General features: G+C 33.9%; 1 protein-coding gene across 1 annotated transcript; it reads left to right on the top strand.

The window, feature by feature from the left end:
• Positions 1 to 424: 424 nt before the first annotated feature.
• Positions 425 to 27,567, top strand: LOC128999594 (uncharacterized). The gene is made up of 12 exons (XM_054426178.1): positions 425 to 811; positions 6,855 to 7,328; positions 12,932 to 13,434; positions 15,133 to 15,311; positions 15,899 to 16,063; positions 19,636 to 19,831; positions 20,248 to 20,376; positions 22,688 to 22,787; positions 23,502 to 23,641; positions 24,824 to 25,036; positions 26,157 to 26,269; positions 26,679 to 27,567. The coding sequence occupies exons 1-12, from the start codon at positions 712 to 714 to the stop codon at positions 27,424 to 27,426; spliced, it is 3,060 nt and encodes a 1,019-aa protein (XP_054282153.1). The 5' UTR covers positions 425 to 711; the 3' UTR covers positions 27,427 to 27,567.
• The last annotated feature ends 278 nt before the right edge of the window (positions 27,568 to 27,845 follow it).

Below are 27,845 nucleotides of genomic sequence, written 5' to 3'. Positions count from 1 at the left end.
CACAGCACCACTTGCGACGTTGCCAGTTCGATGGCCGCGGCCTGTAGTTAAAGGCGGCCGTGGTGCAGGAGAGTGACAATTTTGCTAGTGGTGGGGGAAGTAGAGTAGAGCTACTATGCCACATGTTGCTAGTAACTCTACTCTACCACCTACTATCTACTATACTAGCTACTAGGCGCCAGTGGGTGTTTACACGGGTAGAGTTACTATACTAGAAACTCTACTCTACCCACAACTCTACCCGTGTAAACCAGGCTTAAGCTCCAAAGAATGTAGTATCATTTATTTTACATCTTCCACGAGGGAGACTTATAATCCATGACCGTGTTCAAGAATCAGCTGTATCAACCCTGAGCGTATGGCAACACTGGTATTTCTTCTTTACAATCTCCTTCTTCTTCTTATCTTTACTGCTTGGCAGCACACAAAGCATGTGTTTATACATAACCTCAATCTTTATCGTGATTAAATTTTGATCCATCGGACTAGGACTCTTTGATTTATTATTAATTAAATACATTCCAGTTTGTGGTCGTATTAAATTTTATAGGCTTTAAGTTAATATTCTTATTATGGCTATTTGATTTTGGTTTTGTAGTTGCAGTTGAAAGAATATACCTACTACATAAGTTAGGCTTACTTTCGTAAATAGTTTGTAGTCCCTGAACTAGCAAGGCCTAGGCCTATTTACTGTTGACCGCGGAGTCCGTCATGGGAAGGAAAGCTAAATTTACTGATGAACAGAAGCCCAAAAAAGGAAAAGGAAGGAAGGCAAAGAAACAAAAGGATCCAGTTTTCCCGGCTAGTTTAAGTAAGTTATGATACCTATTATAGTCCCTACATCCACTTAAGCTTTAGGAATTTTAGGCCTAGGCCTACTTAATTCCTACACCCAACCATGTTCTTTTGTAAAGTATAAAGAGTTGTCTCTTGCACTTCAGTTTAACATATTAGAAGATAGTCGAATGCATGATTATTATTTCAAGATTGTTCGGGTACAGTTAGGCCTACACAGAGAACCAGATTCAGGGTGTCCACATTCTGGAAAGTCATGAAAAAAAATTCTGGTCATTGAAAGTCATGAAAATAGGCAAAAGGTCATGGAAAGTTATTAAAATCTCCAATGATGGATGAATTGTAGGGAACTTGGGTAAGTTACATTTCCATATCTGTTGGCACAAACAACCGAATGAGTAATATTGATTATTCGATTGTTTAGTTCGAGTACCTGGGGACCGTGCTTTGCTCGGGGAAAATCATTAGTTCACTCTGAAAGCACCTTAGTATATTGGAGATACATAAATCCATTCCCAAACTCCACACGGCTCCCCTTTACTACGCCCTACAACACCATTTCCTACGTCATGGACCTGTTTCCCTCCATTCCCATTGCATTTAAAGATTGCAGATACCTTAATCTAATCGTCATAAACTGTTCCCACACTCCGGACAGCTCACCTTGACAACTTCCTTCATCACTTCCTACGCCACGGACCTGTTTTCCTCCCTTCCCATAGCATTTTAGGTTTGCTGATACCTTAATCTAATCGTCATTAACAGTTCCAACACTCCGGACAATTCGCCTAGACTACTTCCTTCACCACTTCCTACGTCGCGGACCTGTTTTCCTCCCTTTTCATAGCATTTTAGGATTGCAAATACCTTAATCTAATCATCATATCGAATAATCGATATATCGATCGATATTTTCATTCGGTTGTTTGTGCCAACAGATATGGAAGTGTACCCGGGAACTTTTCAATACTAATTTAGTCAGCCGTGACCCCGACTATTGTAGCATTTTTCAGGATTTTCCACAAATGTTTTTAGTACAAATTTATTACTGTTGTATTAAGTTAGGCCTAGTTTATGAGTTTTGAAGAATGAAAGTGGAGAGAACTTGGCCAGCTGTGGGGACGGCGGAGGCTGGGTTTACTTTTTTCCTTCCTTTTTTGAATGCATATTTGGGTACAGTTTCTTAACTGGGCTACGCTAATATTGATTGAAACTATCAATTTGATTAGTAAACCGTCATGCGATTTTTCACCATCAGCAAGTTTGGTTGGTTATGATGTTTAAATTTATATTTAGGTAAAAGAGGTTTCATCGATGATCGAGGGTTCGATGAGGTTTCATAGATTATTAATCAATATTTTCAATTTGATAGTTTCAATCATATTAGCATAGCCCAGTTAAGAAACTGTACCCGCATAAGTTATTTTAGCAAAATGTACTCCATTGTTATTTACTAGGCTAACACATATTTCTTTCAGTATATTCTGTGAAATAAATTGTCTAGGCAGTATTATTCGTGTGTGTAAGTATGTACCGTATAGGCCTACTTATTATAATTTTCGAGTAAAGTTGGCAAGTCATGGATATTTAATGGTAAATGGTCATGGATAGTCATGGAAAGTCATGGAAATAAATGATAAATTTTCTGTGGACACACTGAGAACCTGCTACCTAAGTTTATATATTGGATTAATACAAATATAAATGGTATGCCTATTGATTAGGCCTATATGATTCTGTTCGATAGGCCTATAAATAACTTAACTTATTGCATTGAATTTAATTCTATCATGATAAGTATAGCCTAGGGCAAAACAATTTAACATAGCTTAAACACTTTCATAAAGTTGTGTATTTACTTTATCCTTAGTTTTTTTTTTTGTTATTGTAAGTTACGACTAAAATAGGCCTAGCAAGAAACTAGGCTAGGCTATTCATATTCTGTTACCATACTTTACTCTTAGAGGGAACATTCATTATTATCGATGATTTAACTTACTTTCAATATATCAATATTTTTGTTTTCCTATACGGCTCATATTCCTTCTGTTTCCGTATTTTGCATTTTAATTGCGAATGAAGAATAACCCTCCAAGTGTCCATAGTTTAGGCCTTAATGTCCACCTATTTTTGGCGCATTTGCAAGGTTTTATTAAAACGGATCTGAGAAGCTTAAAGCAATGTTAATTCTAATGTTCTATATACCATTTTGTTTGGAAAATCATGGGCTTCAATATTATATATAAAACATAAGGAACATTAAAAAAAAAAAAAATTTTTAGGTAAAAAAAATATAATTTTGAAAATTAAAAAAAAAAAAATAAGTTCGCGCTCAATGAAATTGTATAAATTATAGGCCTATAAATATTTGAAAATAGCCACTTTGTTCTAAATTTTATGAAGATTACAAATCTATTCTATATATAATTCAGTTTTAAAAATCTTTGTACAACTAAATCTAGAGTTCTACTGGACCGATTTTATTAATTAATGGGTCGTTAGAAAGCTTAAGTCGTGTAGATTTGCAAATAATTATGAAAATTTGTTTTTGTTATGATTTATGGTGATAAATTAAAGAAAACGTGTTTTCCATAAGAAATACATTGAAAACGGTGTTTTTCACAATTTTTATTTGGGCGCGACTTTTAGCTGCCATTTTTTTATATTTCCAAGAAGTGCATGGTATCAATTTGTAGGAAATTTTATTTTCTTTCAGAACATCACCTTCCACTTTGGTTGATTTCCTCACCATTTAAAAGTTATTTGCAAAAAAGCTAAGAAACCTCCGAATTTATAGTAATGAGAAAATATTGAGTTTGGGATATTTTTGTTAAACTTTGTACAACTAAATCTAGACTTCTACTGGACTGATTTTGTTAACTAATGGGTCATTAGAAAGCCTAACCCATGTAGATTTGCAAATAATTATAAAATCGTGATTTTATTAAATATTTGTGGTGAAAAATTAAAAATAACAAAAATACATTAAAAACTGGGGTTTTCAAGTTTCAGTTTTCAAGATTCTATTTGTAGCCAGCTTTTGGCTGCCTTTATTAAGTATTTTCAAGAATTGCATAGTAGTTATTTGTAGTAAATTTTATTCTCTTTCAGAATATTACATTCACTTTGGTCGATTTCCCCTCCATTTAAAAGATATTGGCAATAATCTAAGTGATCTCCAAATTTATAGTGGTGAGAAAATACTGAATTAGATATATTTTTGTTAAACTTTGTACAACTAAATCTAGACTTCTACCGGACCGATTTGGTTACTTAATGGGTCGTTGGAAAGCCTAATTTGTGTAGATTTGCAAATAATTATGAAAGTTTGATTTTATTAGTTATTTAAGGTAAAAAAATAAAAAATAAAAATAATACATTTAAACTCCTTTTATTCCAGGTTTATATTTTCAATTTTATATTTGTAGCCAACTTTAGGCTGTCTTTATTGAGTATATTCGAGAAATTCATAACAGTAATTTGTAGGAAATGTTATTCTCTTTCAGAATATCACCTTCCACTTTAATCGATTTCCTCGCCGTTACAAAGTTATTTCCAAAAACATTAGGCAAACTCCAGGTTTATAGTAGTGAGAAAATACTGAATTAAAGATGTTGTTAAACTTTGTACAATTAAATCTACAGTTCTACTGAACCGATTTTATTAATTAATAGGTCATTGGATAGCCTAATTTGTGAATATTTGCAAAAAAAAAGTACTGTTGAGGTTGCAAGCAAGATCGTTTGGCTATAAATCGATGATAAATAACTCCATTTTTTGAACAATTTGTGTTGGTCGTGATTTAGCTGCGTGCTTTAATGAAATGGAAGCTGGTATTTCAATGAGGGTTCTTAGGTCAAAACAAATAGAATAACGTAATTAGAATTAAGTAAATGTATCTAAAACTAAATTCCAAATCCAAGATATAATCAAATTTATATTTTCTGATTGAGCGATACAGTATCTTGAACTTAACTGATTAAAACTATCAATATCTCAAGTGAAAGCCTTTGAAGTATTTTAAGACCAAGACATATAAAATAACTTAAATAACAATAGAGTTACGTATCATTGATTGCAGATAGGTACTAAAACTATTGTATTTATTGTTGATTCGTGATTCAGCAGTGTGCTTTAGGTAGTCCGATCTTAATAATCAATAGCTCAAATGAAAGCTGGTATTTCACTTAAGGTGTTTATACCAAAATGTATAATGTACTTAGAACTGCTTTAATACATCTTTAATTGAAGAGAAAACAAATTCTTTCGTCGATTAATAGATTAGATAAATTAATGATGATGCTTGATGACAAATATGTGCTTGCATAGCTTAATTTTAAGACCAAAATTATGAAAATCGGGCAGGTAGAAGAGCCCTCCTGTAAACCATCGCCCGCTTGCGAAACATTGTACTCGGAAAAACCCAAATTTAACTCCCATAAGAAATGTACAGGGAGGCAGTTTGTGCATAACTCGAAATATACGTCAAAATGAATGCCGATGCTTGATGGTAAATCTGCGCAACGTCCATACCTTTAGTTTAAGGCCAAAATTATGAAAATCGGTCGGGTAGATGAGCTAACCCGCCTCGGAAAAGAAAAACCTCCTTATGTTAAATGTGTGATTCTAATGTTATGTGCTTAAACTGTACCATTAATTATGAATTTCATAACCATTACTTTACTAGAGACCGTTGTATTTAACCACAACGGGCACTGTTGCTAGTATATAATAATATAAGGAAGTATATTTGCAAATAAATAAGTTATGGGTAAAAAACTGATTTCAGTACATAGCGTTTAGCTAAGAATGCATAGCCTAACCATAGCTAGGAATCTGGCTGATAATTTACATCAATATTACTACCTACTTCTTCAGGATCATCAACCAGCACTTCAAAACCACTTAAATCTTCTTATAATGCACCACGTATATCACTACTTTTGATTTTTAACACTAAAACAATGATAAACGTAATAAAACACATCAGTCATCGGTCCGGGGGAACCTAGCTGTTTACAAATACACGCACGTCAGCTGTCTGCTACAATATTTTCGGAACTAAAATGAATAGCGCTTAGAGACAGACCTCTGGAGAAAGCTTAGAATATTACGGAAAGAACGATACCTAACTCGATCCAGTTCAATCCGATTCAGTCAGTCATAGAGCCTTCGCCGTAAACGATGTCTGCGTGTCGAAAAATCGACAAGTAACACTACACAAAGTGTGCTGCTTGTCGAATTTTCGTCAAGTAACACTGGGAGGGTTAAGCATAATCTTGTTTAGGCAAAAATATTATATGGGCCTATGGATTATAAGAAATGAAACTAACTAGGCCCTAAGTTTATTTTTCACTAACCTAACATAACTAACCAATCTTGCTGAAGGTTAAGTTGCCGTTTACAAATTCCGTTTGAACTTAAAAGGCATGTGGGAAATAGGCTTTCAAACGGAAATTTGGAAATTTTACAACAAGTTTGGTTTTAAGTTAGTTTATGACAGTTTTTTAATTTCAATAATATTGATAGTAGGCCTAGGCCTATATAATTTATTATTACATCAATAAAGATTTAAACAGATCATAACTCAATTTAATGTTTAAGTTACATAATAAATTATAATGTAGAAATGATCCATCAAACTGAATCAATATCAATTTGTTTACATTTAAAAATATAATACATAAGTTTCTCTGCGGAACTGTACCTGATTGTTAAATAGGTCATCAATGAGTCAACTTAGGCTAGGACTATATGCAAAGATGCTGCATTTGCGCCCTGAAATGAATTAGTCAATAAATGCACCCAACATACCAGTTGTGTGTCTCCGCATCTGGTTTAAAAGCCCTGACTTAACTCAGTTCACTAACCAAGCTGTATGTAACAGTTCAAACAAATATTTTTGGTTAAATTTGTGTATTATAGTAAGTTTTTCCTATCCAAAAATTGAATTTTTAGGGCACTGAGTGTGTGGCAGTTAAGTTATTTCAGTAGCATTAAATTAACTCACTTTACTTCCTGGCCTACCAAAAAAATGTAATGACTTGTATGTGTTTCAGCTGAAGGTGTCTCTAAAACTTTGAGCCATCGTCAAAAGCAGAGAGCTGCAAAACGAGCTATTAAAACTACTTTGAAACAAGAGAAAAAAGCAAAGAAAAAAGAAAACCGCTTAGAAACATCTTTGAATGGCGCTAAATCATCCCTTAACTCTCCACAAGATTCTAGTTTTAAGGAGAAGCAGAGTGACAAGTTGACAAATAAAAATTCATCCAGTGCAGTTGATCTTGTATCAAAACAGAAATTAAATGGTAAACAGAATAATACAACTCCCAAATTCAAGAAAAATGAACCAGACTCCAGCTCTATTTCTGGTAACTTCATCAAGTCAGAATCAAAAACGCCCAATCGCAAAAGTATTACGGGTAACCAATTTGTTGTTACTCCATCACATCTGGAAAATGTAAAGGACTCTAAAAAAAGTTTGGCCAAGGGTTTGAAGAGAAAATTGGACAATGAAGATTCTGCTGAAACAGGTAGGTACTAGACCTAACTCAAATCCTATATATTTGGTAGTCAGCATAAATTATTATTAGGTACATTAATAACTAGCTGTTTGCCCGTTCTACTTACGGGAATCTTGTAGTAAGTTAAAACCTTATATTCAGAATAGGAGTTGGTTTGCATATTTAGTGTGCATTTTTCCAGATATGATGGCAAAACTATAATTGTTTAGGAATACATATAAACCTTCTCAAATACAATATCTGACAGTTTCAAAGCCAAAACGAATGCTTCACAATTAAATGTCACCCGATCGTATTAGTCCATATTTTTTTATATCTAACGATGAAAGGAATTGCTTTACAGTATAGGTCTATGAGGCATAGCCCTAAGGTAGGCCTGTAATTGAAAGAAAGTTACTTTTCACACTGGTTAAAAGTAGTTAAAACACTACCTCAACCTCACTACTGCACACTTTATTCGGGTTAAATTTTGTTATTAACAATGGTGCTCTTGTCTTATCCACGAAAAATAAGGACATTATTGCGTTACCAATAGACATTCACACACAGAATTGAGTCCACACAACATTTTGGAGTCCAGACAGAAAACGCTAAAAATTATACAGTAAGACATCAATTAAATTTAATAAGCAATAAGGTGCAGTGTTTATAAATAAATAGTGAAAATAGTGATGTGTTTGTGTGTAAAAATGATTCTTACTGCTACCACCGGTTCTAAGGAAAAGTAGTAGTACCTACCCAAAACCAACGTTTACATTTGAGAAAAGAACTGTAGTACTTACGACTAATTCAAACTGTCCTTCTAATCAAACTGTATTATAGGTGTTAATCTGTTGGCAAATATATAAATAAATAAATACACAGGCCACAAAACATGTAACATGTAACGTTAACAACGTAAAGCTTTGAAAACTCACTATGGTTTGCTAAAAAAACTTTCACTTGATGTGGTGCAGTACCGAAGTTATTAATCTCCTTTGGTTTTAAATTTTTTTTAAGTTTTTGAAAATCAAAGTTATTTCCCATTAATAGCATTATTTGTAAGCAGCTTTTAATGTTAACATATTAATGACAGTTTGAAGAAACCACCTTAATCCAAACAAAGGTTTCTTATTTAAAAGATTACGTAATCTCTAAACAATAATCGGTACATATATCTAGCAAACATTCGGAGGAAATGTGACAAAAAACGCACAAATCTGGGGTTTTGTACGTTTGTAGTTTTATTTCCTAGTAGGAAAAGTACCGATATCGTTGTCGAAATGTAAGTAAGTAGAAACCAAAAGTGACACATTGGAAAAGCAAGTTTAGCTACATCTGTTAAGTTAAACCTCTGTTACGGTACGATCACAGCGAAATCAGGAAGATCTTCCAAGATCGCAATAACATCCACGATCACCCACTGCAGTTGTGATTTTTTACTTTGCACTTAACACAACTGTCCTTGAAGCGCCGTCAATGAGTGGAAACCTTTGTAAGCTACGGTATTGGTGACGATGATTAAAAAAATGTAAGTTTACTTGCACTAATACACCACTGATTCATGGTATTTTCCTCGGTTATCAAAACTCAAGAACAATCGTTGCACTTGCGATTAATTAAAGCGGTTGAGTAAGGCACAACGTTTTTAATCCCACTTGGTTTGGATGTGCTGACAAAACTTGATCGGAAATGGTTGCGGTATTTGTAAACAACTTTGAATGTAAAATTCAGTGACAGCTAGAAGTGAGAACTAATCCAAACAGCTGATCGTTATTTCATAAAATGTAATAGTAAACATGGGAGAAAATTTGACAAAAATCGAACAAAATTGGGTTTTTGGTGGTTTGTTATTTTGTTTTCAAAGAAGCGAGGCCATGTTTTTATAGCCAAAGACACTCTCACCAATCCAGTAAATACAGAAAAATGATTAGAACCTTGATCGGTACTCTAGTTTTCTAGGAGTAGGCCGCGTAAAATGACATTTTGGCGTTACAGACGGAGTCACAGAATGGACAAACAGACATACAGACAGAAATTGAGATAAGACTCGTTTCCGCTTTCTTAGGCTATGAAACGTAAAAATAACCAAAAACTGCATGATTCTAAGCAATGTACAGACAAAACTGTAATTTTATTTATATATATATAAGATAGATATTAATGTAATAATCTATATCTATATCTATATCTATAGCCTACTTATTTAATACGCAAGCAGGTTTTTTGTGACAATTACCCCTCCGAAACTACTGAACCGATTGACATGTTTTTGGTGTCATTGGAAAGAACGTAATGTGAAGTTGTGCAGGAAACCTTCTTTTTAAAGAAATAATTAGAGAGTGAGGCCCTGGGGCCCTTTAAAGCTTTGTATTTCTCCATAAGGATAACATGGGAGATAATTTTTATTTACAGAAACATATGTTTGTTACTTGAAAATAGTCAAAGTCTACTGCATAATAATTGCTGTGTATTATGATTGTTAATGTATACTACATTTCAATCAAGGATTGTGTACCTTAAAGTTTACTCATAATGGATCTCACTACTTTATTTTAATGCTGGGAATAGTAAAATTTAGTTGAGAATAAGTACCATGATTTAGAAAACTTTACTGTAATAATTGATGTATTTAAAATCACAAATCTTTGACATTATTAATTCATTAGAAACTAAACAGCTGATCGAGAAATCAAACAAATCATCTACTTCGTGTGAATAATGTTTTTACACAAACATAGTTATTTTAAACCAATAACTTTATTCTTTTTTACTTGTGGGTGTATTTTGAGTTAGCAGTTTTGAAAGCACCAAGCCAAGTAACTTTTATCTAATTTTCTTTATAAACTAACGGTATTAATGAATTACTACATGAACTTGACAAGTTAGAATTAATTGTCAGTATGCCAAGGGGAAGAAGAGTGAGTCCTCGAAAATAGACGAAGGCGGAGACACCCATCTAGAAATTCCAACTGAGTTTTTAAATATAGAGGTCACAGGTCAGTGGATTGCCAAGACACAGATTACACTAATTAAAGGGGGCAGTGGTTTTATTGATATTAATACATCAAAAAGGGCCTTATTAATGGCACAAGGCTTCACGGTTAACAACAAATGTACCGGTAAAGTAAATGTAAAGTCCTAACTGGAACAAGTGAGTAGGGACATATTTTGATTTCGAGGATAAAAATTGGCCCGTCTGAAACAAACTTACCTTTTAAAATGGAAAGATGCTAATTTCTGTTACAGTATCTTTGGCATTTGCAGCACAAGCACTTTAATTAAAGAGCAGCTCTGTTCTTAGCCAGACCTATTTCAGTCATGAGCAACTATATATAAATATCCTGTATATGTTGTTTTAAGTAAGGCTACATCTTTTAATAGGATACGCATATTCATTACGGAAAATTCTGACCAGGGTAATATTCCTGAAGGTAACATTAAGAAGGAAGTGGTAAAGGTGAGCGTTGTGGAGTGTAAAAACCCTTTGTGACAGTTAAGTTAATGAATCTATAATACGAAAATGCTATGGGAAGGGAAGGAAACAGGTCCACGACGAAGGAAGTGGTGAAGGAAGTAGTCAAGGTGAGCAATCCGGAGTGTGAGAACCCTTTGTGATAGTTAGATTAATGTATCTGCAATTCTAAATGCTATGGAAGGGAGGGAAACAGGTCCACGACGAAGGAAGTGGTGAAGGAAGTAGTCAAGGCAAGCAATCCGGAGTGTGGGAACCCTTTGTGACAGTTAGATTAATGTATCTGCAATTTTAAAAAAGCTATGGGAAGGGAGGGAAACAGGTCCACGACGAAGGAAGTGGTGAAGGAAGTAGTCAAGGCGAACAACCCGGAGTGTGAGAACCCTTTGTGACAGTTAGATTAATGTATCTGCGGTACTAAAATGCCATGGGAAGGGAGGGAAACAGGTCTACTACGAAGGAAGTGGTGAAGGAAGTAGTCAAGGCGAGCAGTGCGGAGTGTGGGAACCGTTGGTGGCAGTTAGATTAATACATCTGCAACAAATGACATTGGTTAATTAATGGACGAGAAGTTAAGATTGTTGACTGAGATTTGGTTGATTTGCCCATACAAATTACATTGTGTTCACCAGTGACACCGGTAAGTAGGCTATGTGCGGGTGGACTTTTCCATTGTTGCGCTCACGTTCACTATCCTGTTACGCGCAGAATAAGCGTACTACTAGTATTTAAGTTGTTCGAGAAGGTTGGGGGTGGGGCGGCAGCGAAGTGGGGGAAGAGCCATAGTCTGTCTCACTCCCACAGCTCGGTATCCCTCTCGCACCAATACTACGAGGAGGATGCTTTCTAACCCGCTGACCTATAGCAGCAGGTGTGGTAAAATACAACGGTCTCTAGAAAAATAACAGTTATGAAATCCATGTACCACTTTACTCACTAATATTAATGGTAAAGATCAAGCACATAACTTTAGAAACACATACAAAACATAAAAGGAACAAACTTTAACCACAAATGCAAATTGTGAACAACAACATTAAGGATTATCATATACTAATTTCAGTCAAAACCGGTTTCTTTAAAAAATACGATTTTCTCTTATTTTATGGGGCTTTTTATGGGAAAATAACATAATATACAAAAACCTTTGGAACCGTAAATTTTACAGAAATGGGAGTTCTAGCATTTTGTTCAGAATTTAAAGGGCTGCTACTAACTAAATTTTTATCAAAATCGTTCAGGCCATTTTTGAGAAAATTCTATTTTTCCGTTATTTTATGGTTTTTTATGGGGAAATCAGCATTAAAGATCAAAATTTCAAAAAAATGAAAAAAAAAACGCCTGGAGATATCATGGATTAGTTCCTACATAGGTACCAAATTTCATCAAAATCGGACCACAGGTAGGCCTATCTATAGTCTGTATACATCCACACACAGACACACACACACAGACACATCACTTCGAAAACCACTTTTTTGGGGGTCTAGAGGTACGCAAAACTGATATATCCACTCAAAACTCAAACTCAATAATGTTTACGAAAACAATACTTTCTCCATAGGTATACTATGGTAAAGGGGATAAAGTAAAAACTAACATGTTTAGAATAAATTAAGGGTACTTTGTTAATTATGTTATTAATTTTTATTTATGTTTTAAGTTAATATTTAGGCCTAAGTGAAAATTCAATCAGGCAAACGGAAATTCTCTTTGTCTATAGGTTTGCTATAGTGAGGATATTAAATCAAATGAAATCAAAAGTTCATTAAATTTATTTCATGCACATTTGTACATAAATAGTGTCAATCAATTACAGTAAAAATACAGCAGTATTAAAACTTCAACTATTTAACACTTAATTAGTCCTTAAACTTTTAGTTCTGTTGTGAACAAAGGTGGAAAAACTCATCTAAAGAATAACACAGTTTGTTAAACATGAATTCTTTGAGTTTGTTCTTAAATTGTACAATATTTTCAGATTTTATCTTTTTGGTAAATACCATACATAAAGAATTTTTTCCCCAAATATGTTGGTTTTCCAATACCTATATTTAAAAGCCCTCAGGCATCTAACTTACACTCTTCTTGTCATATCATTATTTTAAATTTGGTAATTCATTTTACTTTTAAAATTGTGTTTTTTTGTCCCTTACAGAAAAAAAATCTACTGTTGAAAGTAAAACCTCTCATCAAAACAAAAAACCGTTTGAATCAAATAAGAAAACAAATTCTAAAGTAAATAATTTTCAAAAGAAGGGTTCTAAAGAAATAATTCATGAAAAGAAACTGGATTCAAATATCAAAAATAAATTAAATGGTACAAATAACAAATCTGAAGTGAAAAACGTTCAGGTAGGCCTTACTAACGGCTCCCTGAAAGGAAAAAATAAAAAAATAAAGGCTGGATTTACTGATGATAACAGTAGTTGGTTGAAACCAAAAAAGAAGAAGGTTGACAAAAGTTTAGAAGACAACGAGGAAGAGATTGAAGATAATGAATTAGAGAGTGACGAAGCTAGTGATGCTAGTATGAGTGAAGAAGATGAAATAGATGATTATGGTGAAGGGGAATCAAGTGATGATTCTGAAGAAGATGACAGTGAAGAGGAAGAACAAGTCCAAAGTAAAAACAAAAAGGAGATCCAAAAAAAAGCAAAAGTAAGTTTTACACTGTTAATTATACATACAGGGTGTTTGTGAACTGAATAATTTACATTATAAACATGGGTTGCCGGAGCCTCGTTTTCCGTCTGTCTGTCTGTATGTGTTTTTTATAAATAACCTTATAACTCGAGTTTGAATCCAGGTACAAACTTTAAATTTGACACACTTGGGTATTTTAACGTGGTGCACAAACATGCAAAATTTCATTTCGTTGACTATAACCGTTTCAAAATGGCGGCCATCTAAAATCTTTGACCTCAAATTACATGAAAACCACTAGAGTTACAAAAAAAACAAAACACAAGAATAACAAAATGTAGGAAATTTTATGCCAAATCAAATGACACATAGATCCTAAAGATCGGACAACAAACAGCTGAGCTATTAATTTTTTAAATAATTAATAATTTCTTTACTGTCTTTTAATTGTTATTGTTTATTCTTTAAAATCATCTGATCCTTTCTAAATTGTTACAACAATGTAAGACAGCTGGTTGGACGGATGATTTTGAGATGATGATCAGATGATTTTTTTGAGTTATCAGTTTTTTTTAATAATTAATAATTTCTTTACTGGCTTTTAATTGTTATTGTTTATTCTTTAAAATCATCTGATCCTTTCTAAATTGTTACAACAATGTAAGACAGCTGGTTTGCCCTAACAACAACATTTAGTTTTTTTACTAGATGGTAAATGTAGTGTCCTATTTTTACCTTAACTATTGAGATCTGTTTAAGGTTACGTAATGTATTCTGTATCAGATGATTTTGATACATTTTGATCCGCTGTTTGTTGTCCGATCTTTAAGATCTATGCGTCATTTGATTTGACATAAAATTTCCTACATTTTGTTATTCTTGTGTTTTTTTTGTAATTCTAGTGGTTTTCATGTAATTTGAGGTCAAAGATTTTAGATGGCCGCCATTTTGAAACAACTATAGTCAACAAAATGAAATTTTGCATGTTTATGTACCACGTTAAAATACACAAGTGTGTCAAATTTAAAGTTTGTACCTCGATTCAAACTCGAGTTATAAAGTTATTTATAAAAAACACATACAGACAGACAGACGGAAAACGAGGCTCCGGCGACCCATGTTTATAATGTAAAACATTCATGTATTAACCCAAGGAATAATCCTGTGAATTTTTTCGAGAGAGTTCACAAACACCCTGTATAAGTTATCAGAATTTCGAAAATCCTTATTGTTTAATACACCCAAAAAGATTAATGTAATATCTTTGATGAACTCTTCTTGAAATTATATTAAGGCAGTAGCATACCAAAAGTTGGTTTTGAGGGGACGTTATGTTGTTTTTACTAAAGCCGGGTTACACAATGCCAATAGTTGAGACAATTGTCAGAAGACAACTGACTGGCATGAAAGTAGGCCTATTGGCTTTGTGTAAACACTTCAGGCCAATTGCCTTGCCAACTGCCCTCACATTTGCTCCGACAATCCTATGGTAAACCAGGCTTATTTAATCTTGGCCTATTTTGTGGTTAATATTTTAAAGCTAACTTTCATTACTAATTATTAATCAACGATTGTTAGAGCAACAACTTTTAACTTTTGTTGGAATTTGTTGTTACTTAAATATTTCTTTCATGTCAATATAGTCACAATTTTTTCATTTAACCTGAAAAATAGGCTACAAAAAAATGTATTTATTTATTTATTTATCTTTAGCCAAACAAGGAACAAGTGGATAAAGATGACGAAACCACAGAATCTGAAGATTCAGAAGATGGGGATGAAGAAAGCGATGAAGATGATGATGAAGATGATGAAGAAGATTCAGAAGATGAAGATCTGCTACCTGTCGAAAAAGCTGCTAAAAAGCTAAAGAAAAAGAAAGCAAAGGAGGAGTTAGTATATGTTTTGATGTTTTGGTTAAGACAAGCCAAACCTATGATTAAAGCAAATGCAATCAAAAAGGCATAACCGTAAATATTCTCTCCTTATAAATAGGGGGGTGTTAACAACTTCATTTTATTAAACTCTACCTAAATAATTTTACTGTAATACATTTTTGCAATCTAATACCCTCATAATGGTGTCCCCGTCTAAAATGAATGATTATGAATACTGAAATAAAATTATATTTAAGTAACATCCATCCAGTAATTCAGGAACCTATCTTTAATATACTGTACTAATTGTATTGACTGCGTAGAGACGATTAGACACATACTAGGTAATCAGGAATCAGGTTGACCTTTTGTCTAGGTCAAAGATGAATATCTAAAAATTCTACTGTATTGGTTGTAACAATACTAATGCTCTTACATTGCTACCAAAATAAAACATTATTTTACTTTGTGAGACAGTCAAATTATGTTGGGTGTTTTTGTTTTAACAACAGTACAAAACATGAAATATACATAATAAATTATATATATTATTTGTAAAATAATAATTATGTGTATCAATTAAATATATATGCATTTTCTAGAAAGCAGGCAGAAGAGGAGCTACAACTGAACGTTGCTAACCGTGAAGTGTTTGCGTTTCCCAAGGAGGGAGAGAGAGAGAAAACATCGTTGCCTGAGGTTGAACAGCGAATCAAGGATGTCCTGCTAGTTCTCTCCAACTTCAACAAGTTCAGAGAGAAAGACAGGTATGGTAGCTATACAAATTTATTTTCATTGTTAACGTTATTGTTTGTGTAATTTTGCCTTCAAAAAGCACACTTTTATGGATAAAAATATTATAGGCTAATGTGTTTGTTAGAAAAATGTTTGTGAATTTATGTTTTTCATCTGTTATTTAAAAAAAAAAAACTTGTGATTATTAGAATTTTTAATGCGACCCTAATTTGTTTAATTTTTCTTTGCAATAGTTGCTAAAATTTATTGATTTACGTAAATTATTTTAGCCTTAAATGTAAAACATCTGTTTTTTCTAACAGCATCTTGTAATTATTTGAGATTTTTAACTAAGTTACAACATTGACTATATATACCTATAGACAACCCATAGCCATAGTGGACCTGTCGCCAGTGTTTTGTTGGCTAGGAGCGCCAGAACAGCGCTAGCATGTGGTGCGATCTATCAGTAAAGATTAGAAGCAGTCTCGACGCATGCGCAGACAAGTAGAGGGGCAGTCGACGGTTCAGCGCTCAGCTCCTCCAGCTGACGATAGCTGTGAGGGGGGGGGGGGGGCGGGAGAGTGGAGAGAGGATACAATGCGTCGCTGTAACTGCAACAACAATATCCAGAAAGGTCAATGAGCTGAGCACAACAAAACCAGCTCTCGATCAGCTGTTAGTACTCACACTACTCGATGTCGTCTCACCGCAGCCACACTGCGGCCTGTCCTATCCCTGCTGGTCGCGGAATTTTTTTTAAAATTCGTATTCGAGGCTTACAATTGATTGAAGTTTGAGTATTTTTTTTCTTTAACAAACATGTTACCAGGGACTAATTACTCCGTATTTTATTAAAGAAGTAAGAAACCATGACGATTTATCTGACGTTTTCACCCTAACCAACTACGTTAAATTTGTCATTGCTCGATATTTTACAAGCATTTTCAGCAAAATGTAATTAATAAGCAATAACGAGGATTAAAACTTGAAGTACCTATTAAATAAAATGGGCCTACTTTGACTACGCAAAGTCTTATGAACATTTGATGTTTTCGATGATTTTTAAACTCAACAAACATATATTTAAAAAAATAAAAATTATCTGCATAACACTGATGAAATCGCAGAAGTGTGTTCCACAAACCATCCACCAATACGATTATAATACTATTTAAAGATTCTTCCAAAAGCATTCTTTAGGCCTATGTTATATTCATCAAAAAGAAGATAAACCACTTAATATTGGAACAAAAACTCCTATGACGGACGGTATAAGAAATATGTTATTCATTGAATGATCAACCATATTTTGTAACTAATGCAATAGTTATTATTGTTTCTACACTTATTACTCATGAAACAATAGTAATATTTCTAAAAAATTGTTTAATTTAACTCTATTTATCGCAGTTAGATGAATTGGCGTAAGCCTTGAAAGTAGAAGAAGAGCCCTCAAAAGACAAACCTGAGACTACCAGGAGGTAAAATTGGAAATTTTTTCCAAAAAATTAATATACTGGAGGCAATGAATATACAAGCACATATTTGTCATCAAGCATCATCATTAATTTATCTAATTATCGACGAAAAATATAAATTTGATTTTTTACTTCAATTAAAGATGTATTCCAGCAGTTCTAATTACATTACCCTATATGTTTTGGTCTAAAAACCTTTAGTGAAATACCAGCTTTCATTTTAGCTACTGATTATTAAGATCTGACTACTTAAAGCACACTGCTGAATCACGAATCAACAATAGTTATAATCATTTTAGTACTTATCTGCAATCAATGATACGTAACTCTTTTTATTTAAGTCATTTTATATGTCTTGGTCTTAAAATACTTCTAGAAATAAAGGCTTTCATTTGAGATATTGATAGTTTTAATCAGTTAAGCTCAAGATACTGTATCGCTCAATCAGAAAACATAATTTGATTATATCTTGGATATGGAATTTAGTTTTATGACCAATGAGAATTTAGTAGATTTTTCATCATTTTGAATTAGCTGAAAACAATTCTTGTTATTTAAGGAGTATGTTTTATCTATTTTTAAACCTAGTTTATCCAAAATAAAACTATATAATCATCAACAATAGGTCGTCTCCTGTTTATATTAAACAAGAAATTAAAACACACATCATAGAACTAATCCTAAAATACTAGAAGCAAAATTACGTCAAAACTAACGTCCAGTATCACCAACATGAGCTAGACATGAAACAATTTTGAATTAACAATGTCATAAGAAGTCGACTTGAGTTATATTTAATCTATAGTCGTACTGCATCTAGGTTATATTTCCAAAGCAAAACAGAGCAATAATCCGGCAAACCATACCGATCCTTAGGTCTGAGGAGAAAATGACAGCATTAATGGTGCTTTGGAGGGTATTGAATTTTTCTAAAATCCAATGCAAACTGAGATTAATATTTTTTTGTTAATTTTAAAGGTAAATTTATCGTTGTTTTAATCAACACAACTTATTATATATTTTAACTTGATCCTACAGATTGGTGTAATGTAAACTAATCAAAAGAATAGTTAATAACTTTTATTTGGTGAGGTGAGGGTGGTAACAATGTCTAACATGCATGCGCCCCTAATCACTCTGATCAGTATTGCCGAGCCCGAGCCAGCATAGTGGAAGTGCATTGGCAATATGATGCGAACCCCTTGGGCACTCGTCAACGTCAACATCCCTACAGCCTACTCCCGTATAATCAATGTTCGTTACCAATTTTGTAACGAAATTGATGCGTAATTCTTAAAAAAAAGATTAAATTTCCTAACAATTATTTCTTTTTATGAACTTCAGAATCACAATGCTTTGGAGTTTTTTTTTATCAACTATGACTATTTATTTTTATTTTTAGATAGCCTAGATATAAAAAATTACTCTGGGACCTTGCGCCCATAGGCCCGGGCCTACCGAGCCTATTGGGAAATCCGGCCCTGGTAGCAGTGTCAGTCACGTGCACGTGGTCGGTTGGGAAGCGAAACAAAGAGAGAAGAAATGTGCGAGTGAGAGTGATGCAGAGTAGGCCGCGGGGTGAGGGGGGAATGTGCAAGAGAGAGTGCAGATAGCCTACTATCGCGCGCCTACCGGCAGCTCACATCAACTACTTGCTCCCGAGACCTGGCTCACACTACTACCGGCCCATAAGCCTGGGATGTCTTCTGTAGGTATATATAGTCAATGGTTACTTACAATTTACTATTATTTGCTACCTACCCGTACTTATTATTTATAATTGAATTTGTTACAATTATTGAAACATTTGCAGGGCTCATTTTAATCTAGTATCACAATATGCGATCAATTTAACTGGAAACAAAATTAAACTAGCTTCACATGGCTTAGTATTAAAGTTAAAGAATTTAAATATCATAACTGACTATAAAGTTAACTATGATAACTGTGTATTTCTTTGACTTCTGTCTTGCTGTTGGCATCGACATTAATTCAATATCACAACTGTAAAAAGTTTTTTACTCGCTCATTCGAGTAAGGCCTGCAAAAGTTTCTGTGTTATTTAGTAGTTTCAGCCCTGGTATACCTGGCAAGCAATTTAATGTTATTTCACTCTGTACTAGATCTCGCCAGGACTACCTAGAGTTGCTGCGGGAAGACCTTTGTCAGTATTTCAGCTACAACGAGTATCTCATGGAGATGTTCATGAAGTTGTTTCCTCTCACGGAGTTGATGGACTTCCTAGAGGCTAGTGAGAGTCAGCGACCACTTACAATACGGACCAACAGCCTCAAGACTCGGAGAAGAGATCTGGCTCAGGTACTGAACTATTCTTGCTTCAGAATTATTGATTCGTTGACCGTTGTTAAAAGTAAACTATGTTATATTGGATGATAAACAGGTTTTAGCATATTCTACATAAAATAAGAAGTAGGTGAAGGTAGTGCAAATACAGATAGTACATAATACAGACATTTCATGCTTTCAGAGTTTTCTGTAGCAAAACAATGTGAGTTTGTGTTCAAATAAGGACTTGTGTTAGAAGGGTACGTGGCTGGATGTTTTGTTGTTTGGATGTCATGCCTCATAGTGCTAAGGAAAGTCAAAATACAAGGGAAGCTGCTCACACTAGCCGACTGGGAAGCCCTGGAATTTATTCTATAAGTCTGAGAGTTATACGAAAATTGTGTGGAAGACATTGAATGTCAGGTTAATGTATTGTTTGTCGGTTGTAGGCTCTGATTGCCAGGGGAGTCAACCTGGACCCGGTTGGCAAGTGGTCCAAGGTTGGACTGGTCATATACAATGCTACTGTTCCCATAGGAGCAACCCCAGAGTATCTGGCAGGGCATTACATACTACAGGTAAGAGATGTGGAAAACACCTGCTTTAAGCAAAAATGAATGTGATGTATTATATGTCAGTTCAAAAACAATCAACTAAATAGTATATTACGTTACTAGTCTTGAAAATAGGTGAAGACACTCCAATCATCATCAAACCCAATAGGCGATGATTGGAGTGACAAATCAAAATCGATCACCGCTTACCATCTTTTTTGTATATTTAATGTCTTGTGAGTAACAGTATAAGTGTAAATATATGTTTTAAGTGTTATAAGACGTTTCTTTTATTTACTTTCCGTAAATTTAAAAACTTGTACAATACTGATCAAGAAGTTATTTAAATCCTTATATATTCCCACTGGCTAAAGACCTAACAATCACTACTCTTAACCTCTAAGAGAGGTCATGTTTTTCTTTATAACCACTCATTGCCAAATATAATCAGCTGGTTGGTGTCCGGTAATAGTATGTTTCATAACAAAAGTAGAAAGTGAGTTATTACATATTTGAGACCATGTTTGAAGTGCAAGATTTATCGAGCACTTTAAATGGTCGAGACTGTTTTGATCGTTACTTTTTGCTACACTACAAAGAATAATATTTCCTTCATCACCAAACTCATAGAATCGTTTAGGCTATGCATTCAATTTAAAGTTATGTTTACTTCAGTCGTTGAAAATTGATATAGTTGATAAAACAATGACAAATATTTGTTTGTTTACATCGGCAAAATCCAAAAAAAGATAGTAAACATTACTTTCGCATAGTAAGCATTCTTTTGCCTTAGTAAACAATGTATGATAGATTTTTGCAGGTGATAAACATGCAACTAAAACATGTCATTTCATAGTAGTGGAGCGAAAAAGGCTCATTACAGTACTGTAGTACGTAATGAAACGCTGGCGGCAAACAGCTGTTTTCTGGACTAAATCCTTGCGTGGGAAGTTCATTAAAACATTGTAGTGTGGCATAAACATTTTTACAAACTTGCAATTGGTTATCTGATCAAATGTGGACAAGATAGAAACTACAGTAAACCTTCACTAGTTCGACACAGGCTGAGGCTACCCATCTAAACATGATCGATATCTTGTTTTGACACGTACGCCGGTCAATGACCGGTACCAGTTCTTTCCAGTTATCAGAGTGAAAAACATTAAAAAATCACAAAACATTTTGTCAAGTGATATTAATGGTTACTATTGTGATGTAGGTTGATTTGAACATTAATTGGTTTATTGTTGACTTGAGACTAATGAACAGTTAAATTGTTAAGCTTTTTAGTATTTAATAAATTTGGGTGATTTCTATATAAAACTTGTATTTTTACTTTCCTGTATATTAAAGTCCATTTACTCCCTATTGTTCGACATTTCGATAGTTCGACACCCCTTACGTCCACAAAGTGTCGAAATATCGAGGTTCTACTGTACTATCATAGTGAAGAAAGACTTTGATCTGACCAGACTATAAGTTAATGCAAACCTTGCCCCTTCTAATCTATCCTCTGGCTTTGATTGAGCTGGCTGTGTTAACATTGCTGTAATTTCTCTCAAACCATTCAAACAATATTTCGTTTTTTTTTTTTTATATGGTAAACATTTTAAAATATTTACAGCATCAGTTTTTTTATGTTATTTTAATTCCTGACTTTTTTAAACCTACTACTGTAAATATCTTAAATATGTTTCTTAAATTAGTTCACTGTCACTTTTGATTTCTGAACTTTATCTATATCAAAATATGAGATCTATGTCATCTTCTGCTCCATTACGTTCTGTTGGCCAAGACTGACCAACTACTTGTGCCACAACGGACTACAGTAGACTCTCTCTTATCCGGACACCTTTTAACCGGACTAAACTCGGCGGAAATGACATCTCTATAACCGGACTATTTTTATCAGCACATCGGTAAAACTGGACTAGATTGGCAGGATGGTACTGAAACGACTGTTCTCGTGGAAAAGATTTGAGACCAGTGATCACGTGTCTAAATACAATGCTCTCCTAAATTTAAGTCAAATATGTATTCAATATGCATTTAAATGGTCCGTTTTAACAAGTTTTTGGGAACGTCGGTTTAACCGGAAAAAACATTATCCGGACAGGCCTCGGTCCCGAGGAGTCGACATTTCATTGAAAAGTATTAAGTCCGGATAAGAGGGAGTCTACTGTATTCCCATCGCCTAGCCCACTTTCCAATTAATTTTAATTTGTTATGATGGTTGCAGACCCTGGTTCCAGATTAACGTATGTGATTAAAAGAGGTTTTACTGTGTTTCATTTAATGTAATATCTAGCTGATTTATGTTTGACTGTGGATGTAGGGAGCGTCTAGTATGCTGCCTGTCATGGCCCTGGCACCACAAGAGAATGAGAAGATACTGGATATGTGTGCTGCTCCTGGCGGGAAAGCCTCTCACATAGGTAATCTACTTAATAATTATTATAAATCTGTATCACCTCTATGTTGTTAAGTAATCTTAAAGTTTATCTTTTTCTTTTGTACATGTAGTTAAAAGTATAAGTTGTTGTGTTATTCTGTTGTTTTCATCATTAATATTAGCTTTTTGATCAAACCCATTCAGCCTTTTAAGTTTTTCATGATGATCTGTAACAAAAAATATTTTTCGGTCCTAAGACTTAGTGTTACATAGCACACAAAGGGTACTTTAAATATATTTGTATACATGTTATCAGGGTTGGATAAAAAAGATCTCATGGTTCACAAAGGACCTGGGATTTGACAAAGAATGAGGACCTGTGAATGAGGGTGCACAATAAGCTGTTCCAGCTGCGCTGCAATCCCATGGTTACTTGTAAGCCTAGCCCTAAATTTAAAAAAGGGTTAAGTTCTCTTCTCTTTCACTATTATTTATAAGATTTTTTCACAAAAATGTCAATAAAGACACCCATTTCACTTCTCATTTCTAAAGTCATATAGTTTTTCTCAGTTGGTGGCACTGTTTTGAGTGTTCATAAATCCTGGTTAATGAACACCAAAGTAGCAGCCCAGGATCGCTAATTCATACTATCCTACTTTTGGTTACAGCGTAGTTGTGTAGAATTTCAGAAGCTATGTTGAAGTGGTGGGATTAAATATATTTTACAGTTTTTATAATTGGACACCCTGTTTTATAGCTGCTGTCATGAAGAACACAGGTATGTTGTTTGCAAACGATGTGAACAAAGATCGAGGGAAGGCAGTTGTCGGAAACTTTCACCGTCTTGGGATCATCAACACTGTCATCTGCAGTTATGATGCACGGAAATTCTCAACTGTAAGTTTTTAGTTTGTTATTTAGATAATGAAATGTTCAAAATGTTTTTAAGCATTTAAGTTGAACTTATCTTTTATAAATTATATTTGGAACTATTCCCTTAATGTGGGCTCCGAACCAAGAGGTTACTGCAAGCACTTAGCAAAACATAAGAGATTATCAGGGGTCTAAACCTGGGCCTCTAGGCAGATGTTCTGCATTCTAACAATCGCCCATAACCCTATCTGAAGGGAACATGATACAACTCTAGGAATGTTTAAAGCCCATTGCATTTTATGCACAATTCATTTCCGAGGTCACATTGTGGCTATTCCCTGTGTTGCTAACAGTAACATTATAAATTAGATATAGTATAACGTTACAAGATATAGTATATCGTTACAAGATATAGTATACTGTAATGATGTGTCAAAACCGAATCTCAAATCTCAAAAACATCAAAACTTTGAGTTTTGGTTTTGAGATTCAATCACCAAGTTTCGAGATTCAAAAGTTTCGAAATTTAAGATTTTGGCAGTTTTATTCTTGACACTGCTGACATATTTTGTGTCATTATTATTGTGTCTAGCACTGTTTCCACTTTTCACACAAGGTGTTAGCAATAGATCAAACTGATCACCATTAACAGTAATGAAAACAGTAAATTGTATTCTCATTCTGAACTTCAAAAGGCATCTTAAATACTATAACTGGAATAACATACAACTCAGTTTCATAGCGATATTTAATAAACTCAAATAAATATTGACCACTAAATGTTATAATTAATCTAATATTCATGTTTATGTTGGTGTCAGGAGCTTAAGTTTATTTTAATGTTATAAAAAAATTATGTTGTTTTGGGGGTTTCAGTCACATATTTATGTTATCATGTCAGTGTCAGGAGTCGACCTCTTTCAATTTGATTAAATACTTAACATTTTATCATTACCTGTTTTTTTTGTAACCTTAACCCTTGTAACCAGCTAACTAAAAAGCTTTTTTGTCTTGGTTTTGAGATTCAAAATTTCTGGTTTTGACCATAACTAGTATACTGTTACAACCAATAATATTTGCTTGAATGTTTTATTCTTAAGAATGTACCCAAACCAAACGTATTTTCATTTCTTTGGTGATAATTGACAATTCTACGAATAGAAACAAAAACAAATATCCAATTTCAATCGCCTCAACTCTTCCTAGGTAATGAAAGGGTTTGACCGGGTGCTGCTGGATGCACCCTGCTCCGGGACGGGAGTGATATCCAAGGACCCGGGAGTGAAGACGTCCAAAGATCCGCAGGATGTGCAGAGGTGTTTCACACTACAGCGGCAGTTACTGCTAGAGGCTATAGACTGCACCAACGCAAGGTCCTCCACAGGAGGATACATTGTGTACTCCACGTGCTCTGTGCTGGTAAGCTTGACAATACAACTACAGTAGCGCTTTGCTAAAATAAGACCCTTGTAAATGGATTTGTCTAAACAAACTGTTTTAAGACACACAATCATAAACATTTAAACCCTCATTTATATTGTAAACATTTATTCTTTGGTCATAACCTATCTCGTAAAATGCCACTGGCGGGTGTTGAAAAAAAGAGAAATATAGGTAAACATTTTGTGGGGTTTGTTTTTAATCGTAATAGTTATTTGTGTAACTAGTGAGCAAAGTGGCACTTTGCTGCACACGAGAGCAATGCGGCTCGTGCGGAATGATCTCGAGTGCAGCAAAGGCCTTTTGCACTCGTGTTACACATTATATTTTTCCTACAGTCACTATAAAGCATATAAATAATTAGTCTTTCAAATACTATACAACACGTTTTTAGGTTCAGCTGGCAACACAAATAGGTGCCCTAGAGAAAGTGGTGCCCGGTCCGTATCACTCCGCTATTTTTCCTTGGCAAGAAATGTGCTCCGCGTTTTGAGAATATAGTTCCGTATGTTTTTGTAATTTGAAGTGGTTTCCGCGCCTAAAAAAATTTTTAAAGGTATTTTCTTGTTTATTAAGATCGTAGGAATGTTTTAAAAACGTTTAAAAGAAAAGTCCAGAAAGTTCAGAAATACCGAAACTATTAACACAAAATGACAGGTTAAATCGTAGTTATAATAGTCAATCAGCTGCTCATAGTATTATATCTTTAAGTGTTGCCAACCTATTTCTAAGCGTACACAGATTACAAGCATAATAGAATCACGCTGTTTTGTGTTGTTTCGTTGGAATCCTGATGTGCGGCAAAGTATAAACCGTACGGCAAAATATAAATATGCAGCAATTAGAAGCTTTCTGTAGGCTACTATAAACAGTACAAGGAAGCCACTTTGTCGGGTGACTGTAGGAAAATAAATGTATCTTGAACTTTTTAGTTTTGATCAGTTTCTGGTGACTTTCTGTAACTTATTGTTTAGCACTTAGGGAGGCAACTTAATCCCTAATTATTTTATTCCATTACAAATTGTGAACTTTTTTCATGCATCTAAAATATTTTTACCCGTACCGGTACCTATTTATTAATTCAATTATATTTGTTTAGCCAGAAGAAAATGAAGCTGTAGTAGATTATGCGCTGAAAAAACGAGATGTGAAAGTTGTTGAAACTGGACTGGGCTTTGGCAATGAAGGGTTTACCAACTACAGGCATTGCAGGTTTGTTATTTTTATTCAGTATGTTCTTAGTATTTTCATTGTTTTTTATGTTTTGATAAAATGGAAAATGTTATGGGTGAGAGAAGAAGAGATGTATTTTAATCACAAGTTTTTGTTGAACATACATAGAAACTTACTATGGTAGATTGGATTTTGAAAGAGAGGGAATATATTCTTTTTAAAATTTAAATGCTTTTCGGAAATTTTTTTGGTCTGGACAAAATGTTAATAAAATAAGAACATGAGCAGAGTTACTTTATTTGTATATTTGAGAAAAGATTTTGTAAATTTTGTGAGGAATGAACATTACGTTTGTATATTTAAATCACTATATTTATTAAATTATGATAAGGTGTAAACAAGCTTATTCTTAAGGTTCCCTAATTATTGGTGTCTTGTTTAATTTCAGATTTCATCCATCTCTAAAACTGGCCCGTCGCTACTACCCTCACACGCACAACATGGATGGCTTCTTTGTTTGTAAATTGAAAAAGTTTTCAAATATTATAAAGAAAACAGAAAATGAAGATACTGAAGATGAGGAGGAGGAAAAGGAGGACGAACATGTAGAAAATGAGGAGGAAGAGGAGGAAAACAAGGAAGTTGAGGTAAAACAAAAAGAAAAGAAGAAAGGTAAGGAAAAAATATTAGAGATTAAGAAAGGCATAGAAAAACAAGAAGAAATTACAAGAAGTAAGAAAAAGCAGGAAGTAACAAAGAAAGATAATGTAAAGCAGGAAGTAACAAAGAAAGATAAAGTAAAGCAGGAAGTAACTAAGAAAGAGAAAGTAAAGCAGGAAGTAACAAAGAAAGATAAAGTAAAGCAGGAAGTAACTAAGAAAGAGAAAGTAAAGCAGGAAGTAACAAAGAAAGATAAAGTAAAAGAGGAAGTAATTAAGAAAGAAAAAGTAAAGCAGGAAGAAACTATGAAGTGTAAGGTAAATCAGGAAGAGAAGACAAAAGGTAAGGCTAAACAAGAAGCAAACAAGAAAATCAAAGTAAAACAGGAAGAAAGTGAAGATGAAGAAGAAAGTGACGATGACTATGAAATGGAAGAAAGTGATGGTGAAGAAGTTACGGATGATAGTGAGAATGAGGAAGAAAGTGATGATGAAGAAGGAACAGAAGAAGAAACAGAAGAAGACGACAGTGATTAAGCAAAGTAATTTATGGCTGAAGTAAATAAGTCAAAGAGAAGTCAACTTTTAAATTAACAAAAGGTACTGTTAAAATTATATGTGAAAACAAATCAATTTTGTTGGTGACTATGTCACCAAAACAATTAAGTTTTAATTTTTTTTAAAGATTTGAACGACACAAGCATGGCCTGAAACTACACAATAATCAATTCAACCTATGAACATAGAGGTTTAATATACCTAACCTCTTTTTCAAGGAATTTAAGTAGGCCTACTGATCTGTCTTGCATTTTTATCTGTTGATGTATTATTGTTTTTATTTTATATTTTTTTATAAACCCAATCCTTATTAGGAGTAAGTGGATGGCAGTGGTAGATACTGGTAAACGGGATGATAGTTTTATCACTTACAGCTGTGTAACAATCCTCCCACATTA

Source organism: Macrosteles quadrilineatus, unplaced genomic scaffold, assembly GCF_028750875.1.
Source record: "Macrosteles quadrilineatus isolate MER2022 unplaced genomic scaffold, UCM_ALF_1.0 Scaffold_8__2_contigs__length_117827958, whole genome shotgun sequence".
Classification (NCBI taxonomy): domain Eukaryota; kingdom Metazoa; phylum Arthropoda; class Insecta; order Hemiptera; family Cicadellidae; genus Macrosteles; species Macrosteles quadrilineatus.
The sequence above is the reverse complement of the archived record's forward strand: the minus strand, read 5'-3'. Positions and strand labels throughout refer to the sequence as shown.

Bases quoted from the DNA above. Each gene is read 5' to 3' on its own strand.
- LOC128999594 (XM_054426178.1), top strand. From the start codon at position 712: ATGGGAAGGAAAGCTAAATTTACTGATGAACAGAAGCCCAAAAAAGGA. The intron at 7,329-12,931 runs GTAGGTACTAGA...TGTCCCTTACAG, and splicing joins TGAAGATTCTGCTGAAACAG to AAAAAAAATCTACTGTTGAA. The intron at 26,270-26,678 runs GTTTGTTATTTT...GTTTAATTTCAG, and splicing joins ACCAACTACAGGCATTGCAG to ATTTCATCCATCTCTAAAAC.